The sequence below is a fragment of the Salvelinus fontinalis genome, chromosome 1 (genome assembly GCF_029448725.1).
Source record: "Salvelinus fontinalis isolate EN_2023a chromosome 1, ASM2944872v1, whole genome shotgun sequence".
NCBI lineage: Eukaryota > Metazoa > Chordata > Actinopteri > Salmoniformes > Salmonidae > Salvelinus > Salvelinus fontinalis.
In genome coordinates, this window is record NC_074665.1 from 60,323,493 (window position 1) to 60,344,158 (window position 20,666).

General features: G+C 42.4%; 1 protein-coding gene across 10 annotated transcripts in view; it reads right to left on the minus strand.

Moving 5' to 3' along the window:
* The window catches only part of LOC129858989 (zinc finger MIZ domain-containing protein 1-like), a 209,539-nt gene that overhangs the window by 24,951 nt on the left and 163,922 nt on the right, over positions 1–20,666 (minus strand). For 7 of the 10 annotated variants that reach the window (XM_055928291.1, XM_055928299.1, XM_055928274.1 and 4 more), the window contains one exon: positions 16,229–16,334. In XM_055928291.1, the coding sequence (XP_055784266.1) occupies positions 16,229–16,334 (106 nt within the window). Of the gene's footprint in view, positions 1–118; positions 761–800; positions 1,246–16,228; positions 16,335–20,666 lie in introns of those variants that run through there. The other 3 variants (XM_055928329.1, XM_055928338.1, XM_055928348.1) reach the window with 2 other exon arrangements.

A 20,666-nucleotide genomic window follows, 5' to 3' on the forward strand; every position in this document is an offset into this window, starting at 1 on the left:
GTGCAGCGAATTGTACTAGATGAAAAGGCGAAATTAGTATGACATCCTGGCATTTAAAGCATACTCAATACGGGTATTCGGACACGGACTCACATTCACACACCGCTCTTAGACTTACCCAGAGTCAAGAAAAGTCCCAGTGTGTCTCATCTCATTGTCGTCATGGCACAGGGAGAGAGAGAGAAGGCTCTGATGTCAGAACACAGCTAAGCTCCCACAGAGGCCAATGGCAACGCTCTAGCTTATTTTATTTCTCCCTTTTTTTAAACTCTCTTTCCTCTGCCCTTTCTTTTATCTTTCACTCAGTTTTTGCTTTTTCTCTCCCTGCTGTCTCTCTCCCTCTCCCACTGCCTCTGTTTCCCCTCCCCTTCTCTATCTCTCTCTCTCCCTCGCTCTCTCTTTATCCCTGTTGTCTCTCCCTCTTCCTTCTGCCTTTGTTTTTTCTCTCTCTCTGTCTCTCTCTCTCTCTGTCTCGCTCTCTCTCTGTCTCGCTCTCTCTCTGTCTCGCTCTCTCTCTCTCCTTCCTGTCCAGTGTCGGCACAATGCACATCTATTATTTAGAAGCAGTCTCCCGGTCTCCCCGGCTCAGCCAATCAGAGAGCTTGCGCCATAGTAATGGGTTCCTGCCTCCTGCTGTACCTGCTACCAGCTCCAACTGGCTCCACAGATGACAGGATGGAGGGAGGGAGGAAACGAGGGAGAGAGAGGGAAGGGAGAGGAGGGAGGGGAAGAGAAGAGAAGAAAGTGAGGGAAAAGGAAAGAGTCAGAGAATGAGAGGGGTAGAAACAGGGACTCCTCACCTCTGTCGTGTGGTGCTGTTATTTATGCCTCTTGTTTTTATTCACTAGTGATCCATTGCACTGCCCCTGAAGCTCCAATCGCGCATACAAACACACACACAGGCACGTATGTACATATACACACACACACACACACAAACTCTCTCTCGCTCTCTCTCAGACACACAGACAGCCCGACAGACACTTAGCTAGCGGGGAGGAAGGAGAAAAAAACGCAGCCAGCTCACATTTCTGACTTGCAGAAGTGGGTGGGACCTAACATGCTAGATAGACAGTATCCTGGCCAAAGGCCAATGCATCAGAGACAGAGGGAGACACAAACAGAGATAGAGAAACACAGAGAGAGAGAAAGAGTGAGAGAGAGAAAGAGTGAGAATGAGAGAGAGAGAGAAAGAGAAAGAGAGAGAAGGAGAAAGAGAAAGAGAAAGAGAAAGAGAGAGAGAAGAGAGAAAGAGGAGAGAGAGAGAGAGAAAGAGGAGAGAGAGAGAGAGAGAGAGAGAGAGAGAGAGAGAGAGAGAGAGAGAGAGAGAGAGAGAGAGAGAGGAGAGAGAGAGAGAGGAGAGAGGAGAGAGAGAGAGAGAGAGAGAGAGAGAGAGAGAGAGAGAGAGAGAGAGAGAGAGAGAGAGAGAGAGAGAGAGAGAGAGAGAGAGAGAGAGAGAGAGAGAGAGAGAGGGCATGCAGGCCTACAGAGGACCATCATTGACACACAGAGGTCTGATGCAGCATTTCACTGTGTGAAAAGTGCAATGTGAAACAGTTCTTCACCCAAGGTGTGTACGCTGTGATATCCTCCCTTCGCACTTTTCCTCCACAAAAGAGACCGGCTAAGTCAGCACTGTTCTATTGAAGTTCAGCTTTGGCATTAGCAAAATGACTTTTTACATTTCACTGTAAATGTGAACCAATGAATCACCTAATGTAAAATATTATAACATCATAACCACGTAAAATAAGCATCTTCCTCCGTACCCTTTGAAAACAGAACACTTATCTGTTTCAGGGTTTTACTAGTTTGAAAAGTTGACGGTACTTTTATGTTGCAAAGTGATTTCATCATTATCATCATCTCATCTAAGGAGGTAAAGCTTAGTGTCAGACACACACACACACCCACTATAAATAGCCCTATAGCAACATCAGTTAATAATGCAGTAGTAGGACTGCGCTCTCTCTCTGTCTCTCTCTCTCTCAAAAAAAGGAGAACTAAAAAGGAGAACAAAAAAGGAGAACTGCCACTCTGCCTAAAGCAGCTACGGGGAAACAGAGAACTTACAGGGGGGGTTGATTTACTCAGTGCTAACAGCATTCCATAGTCCTGCCTGGCCTGACTGGCCCAACATTCTCCACTCATAGTCCTGCCTGGCCTGCTCAACATTCTTTACGTCTGAGATCAGATAGGGGGACGTCATTGGAGGGACACTCCCAACTAATACAGAACCCTGGCCAACTCTCTCTCTGTCCCCATATACCCTTCACATCCAAGTTAATTTACATTATTTTTCTCTACCTCTCTTTTCTACCTTCTCTCCATCTCCTTCTACCCTCCTCTACCCTCTTCTCCCTTTCCCCTCCACTCCAAACAAATATATCCTTAACAGCTTTCTCTCCCTTATTTGCCCAAGTTACACCTTTTCACAACCCTCTCGATTTCACTTTAGAGACGACAGTGATAGATTTGTGACAAGCAGCAGAGAGAAAAACAGGAGGAGAGTTATCCCCTCACTTTAGTGCTTTATACAGTCTCTGAGCTGTATGTACAGCTCTATCGCTCAGTAGCAAATGTGTCAGAAGGAAATCAAGAGAGAGTAGCATTGCTGTTGGCTAACTTGGCTGCAGACTGCAAAATCAAGATATGCAGGAACTAAAACTTTGGCTGCACACTTGTCTTAGTCATGCAGTCTCTTGCTCTCTCCATATAGTCTACCCCTCCCCCTAAACCCAAAAGACAGTTTCGTTGTGGTATCTATATGAATAAGGTCACATAGCTGTTTCAAATTCAAGCCCCGAATGAGTGATATTAAATACTTCTCTATTGCAACACAGTCAATATTCAACAGAATCCAATCCAATAACTTTGTATTTATTTGCCAGAAATGGCTATACTTTTTTTATTTAAGGGAAAACAAGCAAGATCCTGCATCTTTCTACGACCTTTAATATCCTCTGCCAACAATAACCAAACATTGTTGACATTCTGCTGTACTGTAGGGTAGTAATCACTAGCCTACATGTTATGCCATGACTTGTGAAAGAAATAATACATAAAGCATACATTTTTTATCATCCTCGGTCACACCTTGAAATCAACCCAAGAACAACTCCAAACTCGCCCCTCTCCGGAATTCAGAAAAGGAGTTGTCGGAAATATTACTTCATGCAAATATGTAAGCAGTGAGCATTATGAGCGAGAGGTGTAAATGTCTGTCGGCGCTGTCATTTTGAGGGACACTAATGTGTTTGTTGAATGTCACAGAGACAGCTTCAGGAAAGGACGGACATGATCGGAGACAGGTGAATGATTGACTGACTGCTGCCACTAGAGAGGAACCAAGAACTAGTTTGGTAACCCCAAATATCCACTGGTCTGCACAGTACAACACCTACATGTGAAACACCTCATAATGCTCTGTGCCTTACGTCTATCCACTTCCCCTTGTAGGCATATGTCTGAGGAAGCCTATAAATAACTAGCAAATGAGTCAGTCAGATGAATAGGCTACCTTTTTCATGCAGTTAATTACCAATAAATATATTTTTTCTATGAAGACCTAGCCATTTAGGTAACTTTTTTAACATTTTAAGTTATGTTTAGGCTACCATAGCGTTACCAGTTGATCTTGACAGTGGCACATTCTCCAGCTCAGAGCTAGCTCTCTCCTGTGAGGAATGGGATTAGGGTTAGCTCTGGTCTTTGTAGGGCAGCATAACCATTATCTAATGACTCCAGCAGGGAAGTGAACAGTCTGCAGGTAATCCACAGCAATGGCTAACGGCTAACAGCGAACTGCAGCTGGGTAATCCCAGATACAGCAACTGCAAGCAGCTATCGGCTAACAGCTATCGGCTAACAGCTAAAGGCTAACTGCAGCTAGTAATGCAGCCACAGCAACAGATGTTCATTTTATATATTTATTTAACCTTTATTTAACTAAGCAAGTCAATTAAGAACACATTCTTATTTACAATGATGGACTACCAAGAGGCAAAAGGCCTCATGTGGGGATGAGGCTGGGATACAGTAACAAACACAAAGCTAATAATAGAAGAGGCACCAAGGTGGCCTATTGCATGGGGTAGCCATGCTAACAGCTAATTCTATCACAACAGTGTGGATAGAGGCAGCTACACTCCTCTACATATTTATTTGGGCAGTGAAGTTAAAACTTTTATTTTTGGCTCTATACTCCTGCTTTGTGGATTTAAGAACAAATATTTCATATGAGGCGACAGTACAGAATATGGATGCTAACATGATTACAGATGATCATGAACGAATCGTGAATAATGATGAGTGAGAAAGTTACAGATGCACAAAAGATCATGCCCCCAAAACATGCTAACCTCTCACCATTACAATAACAGGGGAGGTTAGCATTTTTGGGGGGGTATGATATTTATGCCTCTGTAACTTTCTCACTCATCATTATTCACGATTCATTCATGGTTCTCCGTAATCATGGTAGCATCCACATTAATATAGTGTTCAGAAACATATTCTATTGTTATTTACAATAAAATGAGTCCAAAATGACACAATACATGATTTACCATTCATTTCTATTGGGCACAACATAATCCGATACACAACCACAACAAACTGCAAATGCATCCAACAAATTTGTAGTCACAAGCTTGATGTAGTCATTGCGTGCTATGAATATGGGACCACATACTAAACTTTTGACTAAATGTAATACACTATAAGTTGTCCAAATACTTATGACACCTTCAAATGGGGGAATAGATACATAAAGTTATTTCATTTCCAAAACAGTGAAACATATGTGTATGAAAATACACTCAAATAAAAGGTGACATTCTGTACCGTTGCCTCATAAAACATCCAAAATGCTGGAGTATAGAGACAAATTAAAAGATTTAGCGACACTGTCCAAATAAGTACATAGGGGAGTGTACTGTACGCTCACAGTAAACTAATGCTAGCCCAATAGGATCTCAGTCTCTTCTCTGACTAATCGCAGATTAATGCGGCAGGTTAATCTCTCACTCTGAGAGGTCACAAACGCCAGACAGCTCATCCTTACCACCACACACACGCATATACACACACAAACATAGGCGTACACACAAAATAATATGACTGTGCACACACGCTACATAGTCCTAGGCAAACAGGCTGCTTACATTAGGCCTAATACAGCCACTACAAATAGAGGTAAAGTTAACGTTTGTAATATTTGAAATATCTGGCATTTTCATTAATACATGGCCTATAAGGGTACAGACAATTTCTTTCCATTTGAACATCTCCACTGTAATAACCATCCTGTCACTGTATGATTGATCAGCATACAGAGCGGAGCTGGAGGACCAGACTGGCCCCTCCCCTCCCCAGAGATGGCCAGAGTGGACCTCAGACTCCTGCTTTCCTTCTGAGCTCTCAGGTGTCAGATGTGGGACCCTCTGTCGCCAGCCTGGCTGTCAGGGGATTGTGCTGGGGCTGCACTTTATGTGCACGGAGACACACACACACACATACACACACGCCCGAACACACACACACTTGCACGCAAGTGCACACAGGCACACGCACACAAATCACACACACACAAATACAGGCAGTGCTGGTGATGGGCTGGTGCATCATCTAGTCCAGCTTCACATACAGGCCTTAAGAGTGTCTGTGTGTATTTGTGTGTGTTCTGCGACCGTCGCCCTCTTGTCTGGTTCCTCAGACAGACGTCCTTGCAACCGAGGTAAGATGGATGCTGGCTGTCTGAGTGAGACCAGTCTGAGGCTCATCTGCCTTCATCACATCTCCCATCTCTCTCTCCCTCTCCCCATCCCTCCCAGTCTCTCTCTCTCCCCCTCCGTTTCTCTCTCTCTCCCAGCATCATATCTCCATCCCTAACTCTCCTCCCTCCCTCTCTCCCTCCCACCCTACCCTCCCCTCTCTCCCTCCCATCCAGCTTTCCTTCTAGGTGGTGGGCCGCTTTAGTTTTCGAGATGATCGATCTCTGTCGAAGAAGGAGCTGTTTTTTATTTTATTTTTACATATTGTGTATATTTATTTATTCTGAACACATTTCCGTTTGTTGGCAATGTAAATTCTTGTAAATGTTTTCAAAATACTTACTCTTATGTTCGCTAGCTGGACAGGCAAACACCGCCGAGTACTAAACTGTAAACCAATCAAAACTCGTGTACTATCTCTGCTGATCACGTCTGCCAATCACATAATCTGTATCTAAGGTAGAAGTGATGGTGACAACTGGAAAGAGATGTCCGTCCGACAAGCTGCAATCTAACTGTCTAAATGTGATACCATCAACGCAAGCTGTACAATTACTCCTACCTTAGAGCACAGGAACCTTGGTAATGAAGCTAACTTGCTAGTTAGTTAGCTAGTTACAACTAGTATATCTGTTGCTAACTACCAGGAACAGATACATTACCTTCAGAAAGTATTCACACCCCTTTACTTTCCCCCCCAAAAATTCTGTTACAGCCTGAATTTAAAATAGATTAAATTTAGATTTTGTGTCACGGATCTACACACAATACCCCATAATGTCAAAGTGGACTTTTGTTTGTAGAATTTATTTTTAAATAATAAAAAATGAAAAGCTGAAATGTGTTGAGTCAATAAGAATTCAACCCATTTGTTTGTTATGGCATGTCTAAATAATTTCAGGAGTAAAAATGTGCTTAACAAATCACATAAGTTAGATGGACTAATTCTGTGGTCAATAATAGTGGTAAACATTTAATGACAACTCCATCTCTGTACCCCACACATACAATTATCTGTAAGGTCCCTCAATCGAGTAGTGAATTTCAAGAACAAATTCAAGCACAAAGCCCAGGGAGGTTTTTCAAAACCTCACAAAGATGGGCAACGATGCTGAATATCCCTTTGAGCATGGTGAAGTTAATAACTAGGCTTTGGATGGTTACCCCAGTCTAAGATCGTTAGTACTTTGAGGCAGGTTCTCATTGAGGATTTGCCTGTATTTGGCTCCATTCATTTTTCCCTCTATCCATACCAGTCTCTGCCGCTGAAAAGCTTCCCCATAGCATGATGCTACCACCACCATGCTTCACGGTAGGGATGGTGTTAGACTGGTGATGCCCTGTGGCAAATTCTCTCCAGACATAGCGCTTTGCATTCAGGCCAAAGAGTTACATTTTTGCATCATCAGACCTCATAATTTTTTGTCTTATGCTCTCAGAGTCTTTCACATGCCTTTTTGAAAACTCCAGAAGTTCTGTCCTGTGCCTTTTTCTAAGGAGTGGCTTCCGTCGGGCCACTCTTCCATAAACCTCAGATTGGTTAAGTGCTGTAGAAACTATTGTTCTTCTGACAGGGTCTCCCAATTTATTTTTTCACCTTTATTTAACCAGGTAGGCTAGTTGAGAGCAAGTTCTCATTTACAACTGCGACCTGGCCAAGATAAAGCAAAGCAGTTCGGCACATACAACAACACAGAGTTACACATGGAATAAACAAACATACAGTCATTAACACAGTAGAAAACAAACGTCTATATACATTGTGTGCAAATGAGGTAAGATAAGGGAGGTAAGGCAATAAATAGGCCATGGTGGCGAAGTAATTACAATATACCAATTAAACACTGGAGTGTTTAATTGAGCAAGATAAGGAGCAAGATAAATAAATAAAGCAAGATAAATAAATAAATACAGTATGGGGATGAGGTAGTTGGATGGGCTAATTACAGATGGGTTATGTACAGGTGCAGTGATCTGTGAGCTGCTCTGACAGCTGGTGCTTAAAGCTAGTGAGGTAGATATGTGTCTCCAGCTTCAGTAATTTTTGCAGTTCATTCCAGTCATTGGCAGCAGAGAACTGGAAGGAAAGGCAGCCAAAGGAGGAATTGGCTTTGGGGGTGACCAGTGAGATATACCTGCTGGAGCGTGTGCTACGGGTGGGTGCTGCTATGGTGACCAGTGAGTTGAGATAAGGCGTGGCTTTACCTAGCAAAGACTTGTAGATGACCTGGAGCCAGTGGGTTTGGCCACGAGTATGAAGCGAGTGCCAGCCAACAAGAGCGTACAGGTCGCAGTGGTGGGTGGTATATGGGGCTTTGGTGACAAAACGGATAGCACTGTGATAGACTGCATCCAATTTGCTGAGTAGAGTGTTGGAGGCTATTTTGTAAATTACATTGCCGAAGTCGAGGATCGGTAGGATGGTCAGTTTTACGAGGGTATGTTTAGCAGCATGAGTGAAGGATGCTTTGTTGCGATATAGGAAGCCGATTCTAGATTTAATTTTGGATTTGAGATGCTTAGTGTGAGTCTGGAAGGAGAGTTTACAGTCTAACCAGACACCTAGGTATTTGTAGTAGTAGTAGTGATGCTGGACGGGTGGGCAGGTGCGGGCAGCAATCGGTTGAAGAGCATGCAGTTAGTTTTACTTGCATTTAAGAGCAGTTGGAGGCCATGGGAGGAGAGTTGTATGGCATTGAAGCTCGTCTGGAGGTTAGTTAGCACAGTGTTCAAAGAAGGGCCAGAAGTATACAGAATGGTGTCATCTGCATAGAGGTGGATCAGAGAATCACCAGCAGCAAGAGCGACATCATTGATGTATACAGAGAAGAGAGACGGCCTGAGATTGAGGGCATCAAGCTTAGATTGTAGGACGGCCGGGGTGTTAAGCATGTCCCAGTTTAGGTCACCTAGCAGCACAAGCTCTGAAGATAGATGGGGGGTAATCAGTTCACATATTGTGTCCAGAGCACAGCTGGGGGCAGAGGGTGGTCTATAGCAAGCGGCAACGGTGAGAGACTTGATTCTGGAAAGGTGGATTTTTAAAAGTTGAAGCTCGAATTGTTTGGGTACAGACCTGGATAGTAAGACAGAACTCTGCATGCTATCTCTGCAGTAGATTGCAACTCCGCCCTCTTTGCAGTTCTATCTTTTCAGAAAATGTTTAGTTAGGGATGAACATTTCAGGGTTTTTGGTGGTCTTCCTAAGCCAGGATTCAGACACGGCTAGGACATCCGGGTTGGCAGAGTGTGCTAAAATAGTGAATAAAACAAACATAGGGAGGAGGCTTCTCTGGGGAATAGGAGTGGAGCTAGGCACTGCAGGGCCTGGATTAACCTCTACATCACCAGAGGAACAGAGGAGGAGTAGGATAAGGGTACAGCTAAAGGCTATAAGAACTGGTTGTCTAGTACGTCCGGAACAGAGAGTAAAATGAGCAGGTTTCTGGGCGCGATAGAATCCATCTTAGCCAAGGAACTCTGTAGTTCAGTCAGAGTGGTCATTGGGTTCTTGTTCAGCTCCCTGACCAAGGTCCTTCTTGCCCGGTTGCTCAGTTTGGTCGGACAGCCAGCTCTAGGCAGAGTCTGGATAATCAAAAAATATATATATCTCCCAATGATGGAGACCTCTGTGCTCTTGGAAACTTTCACCACTCTAGAAATAGTTTTATACCCTTCCCCAGATATATGCCTCATCACAATTCCATCTTGGAGATCTATGGACAGTTCTTTGGACATCATGGTATATTTTCTGCTCTGACATCCACTGTCAACTGTGGGTCCTTATATAGACATGTGTTTCTTTCTAAATCATGTCCAAACAATTGAATTGGCCACAGGTGGACTCCAATGAAGTTGTAGTGACATCTTATGGATGATCAAGGTAAATTGGATGCATCTGAGCTAAATTCGGAGTGTCATAGCAAAGGGGTGTGAATACTTATGTACTGTGAATGAGATATTTCTGTATTTCATTTTCAATAAATTTGCACAGATTTATAAAAACAAGTTTTCACTGTCATAATGGGGTGTGTTTTGTTTTACACTTTACTTGATACCTAGCGTAGTAAAATGTTAAGACACGGTCATAACAGCTGACATAACCTGTCACAATATAGTCATAGCACGGTGACACATATATTTAGACCTGTGACATATATTATGTTATTTTATGGCTGGTTATGACACCTACATAAGTGTCAAAACTCACAAAACCTACCATGGTAGTTATTTTGTGGCTGGTTATGACACCTACATATGACTGTTAAAACCCATAAAACCCTTCCACACAAGGCAAAACATTCTAATACACCATAGACAACTTGTCAACGGTATTTTTATGTTTTATAACATTTTCTGAAATTGACCATGTTGAATTAACGTTGTAATTGCGCACCCAATGATGTCAGACATGCACATACCCCAATTCCCTGTTGCTGATGACTGGGATGAATGCAGGAGCAGATTTCAGGAGCAAGACAAGACACCCTCTTTTTGACTGATGACTGATATAAGGGCAAGTAATAGGCCCGTGATAGGCCTATCTGGCTTATATGACTCTGATGGTCATAATGCTTCTTGACAGTGTCATAAAGTGTATTTCCTTAGTCCAAGTAAAGTGACACAGGTGGTCATAATTCTCCTTGATAGTGTCATAAAGTGTAAAAACATGACTTCATTACAACAATAAAACAAACTTTAGAATGAAAGGAATCTTCTTGGCAGGGAAATGTAGGTGTCATAACCAGACATAAAATAATGCAATATATGTCACATCAGATGTAAACATATGGGTCATGACACTGTTATGAGCATATTATGTCAGATTATAACAAGTCATGTCAACTGTTATGACATATTATGACATGGTTATGACCATATCATAAAGTGTTATGACACTAAGTGTCAAGTAAAGTGTTACCAAAAAAAAACATTGAATCCATTTTGAATTCAGGCTGTAACACAACAAAATGTGGAATAAGTCAAGGGGTATGAATACTTTCTGAAGGCACTGTTCGTGTTGGCTATGCCATATGTATTGGCTAATATCGATATGCAACTGTCATTTTTAAACCTCCATTCTAACATACATGACAGGCACACATCTTTCTATCTACATGCCCTGATTTGGGTTTCTTTGCAAAGTGTCTGATTGAAAGTTAGATAATTGAAATGAGAAATATAATCATGCCAAAACATGATTCAACAATTTAATTCTCTGACAGAGCGATAGCTACCTAATGAAACACAAAATGGCATTTACAGTAGCTGGCTAGGCTAGTCAAACTGTAACATTGGCTAGCTTTCAATAAATTGTCTAAATGATCAATGGAGTTACCTCTTCATATGATCAAGACAATTCATTTTGCATGCTGCATATTTCAAGTGCCCTCAAAACAGATATTTATCTTATTTCATTTGGGGAGCTAGCTAGCTATATCGGTTCTTCTTCATCAGACAGCAGCTCGTGTTTTTACATGAAGCTGTGTTTACATCGTAGATAGAAGCCGTACATTGGCTGCCTTCATCACGAGGGGTATGTACGGAAGTTCTGATTGGTTCCAAGTTTAGTTGTTTAGCAAATTTGCCTGAGCGGCCGTGTGTTGAAATATATTTTTTATGAGGGAAAATGTGCAAGAAAGGAAGCTGCTAACAAATCTTATAGTCATAAGAATGGTTTACTGTCTTGTCCAAAAAATCTGCTGCTCCCTCGACGGGGATCGATCAACTTCGTGTTTTCAGGCTTCAGTCCACCACCTATTCCCCTGAACCCACATTTTGGTTTGTGTCCTAAATGGAGCCTTATTCACTGTAGCACTTTTGACCAGGGCCCATAGCGCATAGGGGGCCATTTGGGATGCATCAGGCCCAGGCCCAGGCCCAGGCTGGATTCTTTCAACAAGATCCCAGAGCCATCACAAGGCCTGGAGATGATTTAAACTGTCATACAGACCACACAGTTCAACTTGAGCACTGGGCGACAGTCACATTATACCATCAGTACAGAAACAGGTGAAGGGAATAGACCTAGCCATATAAACTAACATCTGCCTGTCTGTCTGTCTGTGTGCTTGGGTTATTCTAATAGGTGGATCAACCACTAAGGAATTATACTATTTCAAGAGAAGAAAGAATAGAAACAGTTGATTTTGAAAATGCTCTCTACGGATGAGCACTGAGACATGAGAGATGAAATGGAGAAATGTAATTCTGTTGTGTGTACACATATAAATACATTTAGACTCAGTTTTTCACAATTCCTGACATTAAATCTAAGTAAAAATTCCCTGTCTTAGGTCAGTTAGGATCACCACTTTATTTTAAGAATGTGAAATGTCAGAATAATAGTAGAGAGAATTATTTATTTCAGCTTTCATTTCTTTCATCACATTCCCAGTGGGTCAGAAGTTTACATACACTGAATCAGTATTTGGTAGCATTGCCTTTAAATTGTTTGACTTGGGTCAAATGTTTTAGGTAGCCTTCCACAAGCTTCCCACAATAAGTTTGGTGAATTTTGTCCCATTCCTCCTGACAGAGCTGGTGTAACTGAGTCAGGTTTGTAGGCCTCCTTGCTTGCACACGCTTTTTCAGTTCTGCCCACACATTTTCTATAGGATTGAGGTCAGGGCTTTGTGATGGCCACTCCAATACCTTAACTTTGTTGTCCTTAAGCCATGTTGCAACAACTTTGGAAGTATTCTTGGGGTCATTGTCCATTTGGAAGACTCATTTGCGACAAAGCTTTAACTTCCTGACTAATGTCTCGAGATGTTGCTTCAATATATCCACATAATTTTCCTCCCTCATGATGCCATCTATTTTATAAAGTGCACCAGTCCCTCCTGCAGCAAAGCACCCCCACAACATGATGCTGCCACCCCCGTGCTTCACGGTTGGGATGGTGTTCTTCGGCTTGCAAGCCTCCCCCTTTTTCCTCCAAAAGTAACGATGGTCATTATGCTAAACAGTTCTATTTTTGTTTCATCAGACCAGAGGACATTTCTCCAAAATGAACGATCTTTGTCCCCATGTGCTGTTGCAAACCGTAGTCTGGCTTTTTGATGGAGGTTTTGGAGCAGTGGTTTCTTCCTTGCTGAGCGGCCTTTCAGGTTATGTCGATATAGGACTCGTTTTACTGTGGATATAGATACTTTTGCACCTGTTTCCTCCAGCATCTTCACAAGGTCCTTTGCTGTTATTCTGGGATTGATTTGCACTTATAGCACCAAAGTACGTTGATCTCTAGGAGACAGAACGCGTCTCCTTCCTGAGAGGTATGCCGGCTGCGTGGTCCCATGGTGTTTATACTTGCATACTATTGTTTGTAAAGATGAACGTGGTACCTTCAGGCATTTGGTAATTGCTCCCAAGGATGAACCAGACTTGTGGAGGTCTACAATTGTTTTTCTGAGGTCTTGGCTGATTTCTTTTGATTTTCCCATGATGTCAAGCAAAGAGGCACTGAGTTTGAAAGTAGGCCTTGAAATACATCCACAGGTACACCTTCAATTGACTCAAATCATGTCAATTAGCTTATCAGAAGCTTCTAAAGCCATGACATCGTTTTATGGAATTGTCCAAGCTGTCAACTTAGCATCTATGTAAACTTCTGACCCATTGGAATTGTGATACAGTGAATTATAAGTGAAATAATCTGTCTGTAAACAATTGTTGGAAAAATGACTTGTGTCATGCACAAAGTAGATGTCCTAACCGACATTCCAAAACTATAGTTTGTTAAAATGAAATTTGTGGAGTGGTTGAAAAACAAGTTTTAATGACTCCAACCTAAGTGTATGTAAACTTCCGACTTCTACTGTACATGCTAGCACATAATGCCGAAATCCCAAATATTTACCACAAAAAACAAGCCAATCAAATTCATGGTTAGTCAAAGTTCTTTCAACCATCCGTTTATTATGACCGGTTATGGCTTTGTCAGGCTTTCTCTACCTCTCCACCCATCCATCCATCTCTCTCTCTCTCTCCCTCGTCTCTGCCTATCCAGATTTCACTCCGACAAATGGACACTTTGAGGAGCAATGGGGTATGGATTGGAGGAATTGGATTTGAAAGGTAAAGTGTCTGAGGACAGCATTACTGTAGTGTGTGTGTGTTGTGTGTGCGTGTGGGTACATTTGTGTTTGCGTGTGTGTGTGTGTGTGTAGAGACTGTCGAGTTGACTGTTTTCTGTGAGGCTGCCTGCCATCCGGACAGCTCTTCTCAATGGCACATTAAAGATTAATAGCTACTATAAATACTCTGTTATAATGTACTCTGGCCATACGTCATGTCTGAGATACTGTACAAGCAGTTTAAAGAAGGCAGAAATAAAAACAAAACACAGAAGCCCTAAAATATGACCATGGTTATGTTCCAAATAGCACCTTATTCCCTACAAAGTGCATCTCTTTTGACAAGGGCCCACAGAGCTCTGGTTAAAACTTGCATCCCATTTCTGTGACCAAGACGTGATCAGACAACCTTACAGATACAGTTATCTTATAGATAGAGTCATTAAAACTCGTTTTTCAACCACTCCACAAATTTCTTGTGAACAAACTATAGTTTTGGCAAGTCGGTTAGGACATCTACTTTGTGCATGACACAAGTAATTTTGCCAACAATTGTTTACAGATTATTTCACTAATAATTCACTGCATCACAATTCCATGTGGGTCAGAAGTTTACATACACTAACTTGACTGTGCCTTTAAACAGCCAGAAAATTATGTCATGGCTTTAGAAGCTTCTGATAGGCTAATTGACATAATTTGAGTCAATTGGAGGTGTACCTGTGGATGTATTTCAAGGCCTACCTTTAAACTCAGTGCCTCTTTGCTTGACATCATGGGAAAATCAAAAGAAATCAGCCAAGACCTCAGAAAAACAATTGGAGACCTCCACAAGTCTAGTTCATCCTTGGGAACAATTTCCAAAAACCTGAAGGTACCACGTTCATCTGTACAAACAATAGTACGCAAGTATAAACACCATTGGACCACGCAGCCGTCATACCGCTCAGGAAGAAGACTCGTTCTGTCTCCTAAAGATTAACGTACTTTGGTGCGATAAGTGCAAATCAATCCCAGAATAACAGCAAAGGACCTTATGAAGATGCTAGAGGAAACAGGTACAAAAGTATCTATATCCACAGTAAAACGAGTCCTATATCGACATAACCTGAAAGGCCGCTCAGCAAGGAAGAAGCCACTGCTCCAAAACCGCCATCAAAAAGCCAGACTACGGTTTGCAACTGCACATGGGGACAAAGATTGTACTTTTTTGGAGAAATGTCCTCTGGTCTGATGAAACAAAAATAGAACTGTTTGGGCATAATGACCATCGTTATGTTTGGAGGAAAAGGGGGGGAGGTTTGCAAGCCGAAGAACACCATCCCAACCATGAAACACAGGGGTGGCAGCATCATGTTGTGGGGGTGCTTTGCTGCAGGAGCGACTGGTGCAATTCACAAAATTGATGGCATCACGAGGCAGGAAAATTATGTGGATATATTGAAGCAACATCTCAAGACATCAGTCAGGAAGTTAAAGCTTGGTCGCAAATGGGTCTTCCAAATGGACAATGACCCCAAGCATTCTTCCAAAGTTGTGGCAAAATGGCTTAAGGACAACAAAGTCAAGGTATAGGAGTTGTCATCAAAAAGCCCTGACCTCAATCCTATAGAAAATGTGTGGGCAGAACTGAAAAAGCGTCTGCGAGCAAGGAGGCCTACAAACCTGACTCAGTTACACCAGCTCTGTCAGGAGGAATGGGACAAAATTCACCAAACTTATTGTGGGAAGCTTGTGGAAGGCTACCTAAAACGTTTGACCCAAGTCAAACAATTTAAAGGCAATACTACCAAATACTGATTGAGTGTGTGTAAATTTCCGACCCACTGGGAATGTGATGAAAGAAATAAAAGCTGAAATAAATAATTCTCTCCACTATTATTCTGACATTTCACATTCTTAAAATAAAGTGGTTATCCTAACTGACCTAAAACAGGGAATTTTTACTAGGATTAAATGTTGGGAATTGTGAAAAACTGAGTTTAAATGTATTTGGCTAAGGTGTATGTAAACTTCCGACTTAAACTGTACAGTAAATGCAATAATCTACCTTATGAACTCAGACTGAGAACAATTCACACAAAAGGCCTCCTAAAAGATTGAAACGTTGGGCCTGGGGTGTTCAACAGTAGCTGTGTCACATACAGTGACTTCCTAGCCTGCACTTCATCATGGCGCGGGTAACACTTTATTTTACAGTCCTGTTTCACCTGGGTACATTTGGCACCAAACAGAAAAAAACAAATTGCAACAGGACAGGATGACCTGCATCTGTCCAAAAAGAAACGTTGTAAAACGTTTTCTATTGCGTGCCCTAATGAACACGATCCTGATATTTTCCTGGTATTTAGTCAGTAATTTTGCCGTGTCTCTCACCTGCAGACTTGGGCGTGAACTTGTCTCTGTTAGCAGCACACACAGCCAGCAGCCTGTAGCCTAGGTCCAGGTCAAAGCCTTGTTGGGCTGCCACACGACTCACCACCTAGAGGGAGGGATAGAAAGAGGAAAGGGATGGAGGAGAGGGAGGGGGAAGAGGGAGGGAGAGCAAGAGACACAGATGAAGAGGGGAAGAAAGAGGGGGAGAGAGAGAGCGGGGGGGGGAATAAAGAGAGAGGGTAAGATATAGAAGGGAGACGGGAGAGAGAAAGAGAGAGAACAATCGATAAGTAACCAGAACACTACTCAGTGAGCAACCACAGAATTATCAACACAGTAAGTAACTATCTGCAACATATTCAGGGGTATTTGTGTGGAAGCTAATCAAAACGGTTACTATTTGAGCTTTTGAATATTTCAGATCTAAGAGAGACCAGTGGGACAGGTAAGGTACATCCCAAAATGGCATCCTATTCCCTATATAGTGAACTACTTTTCACTACAATATGTTTGTTCCATGTGTTGCCATTTATCATGAAAGCACGATAGAAAGTACCCTGACTCTCCTTAGCAAACAGTTATAATCTTATGCCTGCTAAACTAGGAAATGCTTGTGTCCCACTAACCTCCTAACCCTGATGTTCTGTTATCGAATAATGTGATATTTGGCTCTGGGTTCCCAGAATGAGATTATGCTGGAACAGGTTTATGAGGTGAACCATGATGTAAAAAGCCTTGTTGAATCTATTGTAGCACGCACACACAGACGGGAAATTAAAATATCATCAGGAACATTGTTTGAGCATCTGTTAACAACTACAGTCATCAGATGATTCAGTAAACTCACAGATTTAGTTGTCAGACTGCTTCCGTAGTCTTGGATATACCAGACCTTGGAGCATTGTAAGTTAGGCAACAGCACAAGGTATGGGGAGGATGTCGGCTTCTCTCTGACATTTCGAAAGGGAGAAAAAATCTGGGGAGACAGACAACTCCCAACAAATTATGAGTTTGGGTTGTCGGGGCTTGAAATGCGGGCAGGAATTGTGCTCATGTGTAGCATGGGGCAACAAGCGGATACGCCAGTGACGTTACCGGGTGACATGCTTCCCATTTCCGACTGGTCCTCTCTGTCTCAACTGCTGGAACTTCTACAGACGGTTAAGCTGGAGCATTGGTTCTACACTGCCGGAAGCAACTCGTCTGTAGAGAGACTACTGCTTCCGCATCACCACTGTCCTAGAAAAAACACTGTCCTAAGATGTGTTCAGAAGGCTCGATCTGAGCAAAGCTCGGCACAGATTTGCTAACCTTCATCATCTACTCAACCTATAGACTGAGTAATGTTTAGATAACAAATTTTAAAAACGAGTGGAAACTAGAGCAAAAAAAAGTAATCCTAAACCAACACTTGTACTTGACCCAGCTTTAAGAAGCTTTAAAAGTGACGTCCAGAATGATGAGTTTGTCTATTTACAATACACACGCTACACACACTAGGCCTACAGATGCTATCCCTTCAGTTTAAGACAACATTCAGAAATTCTGTTAAAAAAAAGTCTCTCAATTTGTGCTCTTCCTCCCCGGGAAGGCCTGCACGCTCCAAGACGACTCCGTCACAGTGTGGCCTGCACCCTCCCAGAGTGCAAAGAACCTTGGCGTGACCCTGGCAAACAGCCTGTCGTTCTCTGCAAACATCAAAACAGTGACTCGCTCCTGCAGGTTCATGCTCTACTATCGCTCCACTTTCCCTGCACATTGGAAATATGGTATTGGAACTGACCCTGGATACACACTGAACAAAAATATTAACACAACATGTAAAGTGTTGGTCCCATGTTTCATGAGCTGAAATAAAAGATCCCAGAAATGTTCGATACGCACAAAAAAAAGGCACACATTTGTTTACATCCCTGCTGGTGAGCATTTCTCCTTTGTCAAAATAATCCATCCATCTGACAGGTGTGGCATATCAAGAAGCTGATTAAACAGCGTGATCATTACACAGGTGCATCTTGTGCAGGGGACAATAAAAGGCCACTCTAAAATGTGCAGTTTTGTCACACAACACAATGCCACAGATGTGTTTTGAGGGAGTGCGCAATTGGTTTGCTGACTGCAGGAATGTCCAACAGAGCTGTTGCCAGATAATTGAATGTTAATTTCTCTAGCATAAGCCACCTCCAACGTTGTTTTAGAGCAGTGGTTCCCAAACTTTTTATAGTCCCGTACCCCTTCAGAAATTCAACCTCCAGCTGCGTACCCTCTCTAGCACCACGGTCAGGACACTCTCAACTGTTGTTTTTTGTCATCATTGTAAGCCTGCCACACACACCCTATACAATAGATTTATTAAACATAACGTAACGAGTGCGCTGAGAGTCGGGAAGCAAGTTCAGGGAGTGAAAACATTTAATGAATAAATAAACAAGAAACACGAACAGCGTGTCGACATGAAACAGGAACAGAGGGCAGGTAATCAAGGAGGTGATGGAGTCCAGGTGAGTGTTCTTATGCGCCTAACACTGGTGACAGGCGTGCGCCTTAACGAACAGCCTGGTGACCTAGAGGCCGGAGAGAGAGCACACGTGACACATAAGAATGTGAGTTTTTGTCACAACTCGGCTCGTGGGAAGTGACAAAGAGCTCTTATGGGACCAGGGCACAAATAATAATATAATAATAATCAATAATTTTGCTCTTTATTTAGCCATTTTCCATATAAAACTTTATTTGTTCATCAAAAATTGTTTATAACTCACCACAGGTTACTGAGAAGGGTGTGCTTGAAAGGATGCACATAACTCTGCAATGTTGGGTTGTATTGGAGAGAGTCTCAGTCTTAAATCATTTTCCACACAGTCTGTGCCTGTATTTAGTTTTCATGCTAGTGAGGGCTGAGAATCCACTCTCACATCGGTACGTGGTTGCAAAAGGCATCAGTGTCTTAACAGCGCGATTTGCCAAGGCAGTGGCTTCTGATTAAATTACATTTTCACAGAACCGCTTGTTGCAATTTGGATGAGGCTCTCTTGTTCAGATATCGGTAAGTGGATTGGAGGTAGGGCATGAAAGGGATAACAAATCCAGTTGTTTGTGTCATACGTTTCGGGAAAGCACCTGCGTAATTGCGCACCCAGCTCACTCAGGTGCTTCGCTATATCACATTTGACATTGTAAGCTTGAGTTCATTTGCACACAAAAAAATCATACGATGGAAAGACCTGTATGTTGTCCTTGTTAATGCAGACAGAGAAGAGTTCCAACTTCTTAATCATAGCCTCAGTTTTGTCCCGAACATTGAATATAGTTGAGGAGAGTTCCTGTAATCCTAGATTCAGATCATTCAGGTGAGAAAAAACATCACCAAGATAGGCCAGTCGTGTGAGAAACTCGTCATCATGCAAGCGGTCAGACAAGTGAAAATTATGGGTCAGTAAAGAACTTTAAGCTCGTCTCTCAATTCAAAACAATGTGTCAATACTTTACCCCTTGATAACCAGTTTTGTAAAAGCTTTACATGGTCGCTGCCCACATCATTGCATATTGCAGAAAAAACACGAGAGTTCAGAGGCCTTGCTTTAACAAAGTTAACCATTTTCACTGTAGTGTCCAACATGTATTTCAAGCTGTCAGGCATTCCTTTGGGAGCAAGATGCTGCAGTGTACCCAAGTGTCGTCGGGAGCCACTGCTTGCACGCGAATTACCACTCCACTATGTCTCCCTGTCATGGCTTTTGCGCCATCAGTAGAGATACCAAGACATCTTGAACACCAAAGTTTGATGTCACAAAGCTGTCCAGTACTTTAAAAATATCCTCTCCTGTTGTCCTGGTTTCCAGTGATTTGCAGAAGAGGATGTCTTCCTTAATTGACCCCCCATAAACGTAACGGACGTATACCAGGAGCTGTGCCAGGCCCGCCACGTCTGTTGACTCATCCAGCTGTAATGCATAGAATTCAATGGCGTGTTTTAAAACATCCCTGCCATGTCACTGATGCATTGTGAAACAGTGTTGTTTGATGAAGGCATTGTCTGTATAGTTTTTTTGGCCTTTTCCCCCAGCATTGTCCCAGCCATATCCGTGGCATAGCAGGAAGAATTAAGTCCTCCACAATAGTATGGGGCTTGCCTCTCCTAGCCACTCAGTAGCTCACCATATAAGACGCTTCTAGGCCGTTCTAATTAATGGTATCTGTTGGTTTTATACTTGTCTTTCTACTCAAAAGTTGTCTTAATTCTCACTCAAAAAACTCCCGCAGCTTATTTTTCAAATTGGCATGTTTTGTTTCTAAATGTCTGCACAAGAGTGAAGGTTTCATTAAGTTGTGAGATAGTACTTCTGCACATATAACACACTGTGGCTGAGGAAAGGCACTACTCCCAATATAAGTGAACCTCAAATCAATGTAGTTCTCATCATATTTGGGGTGGCAG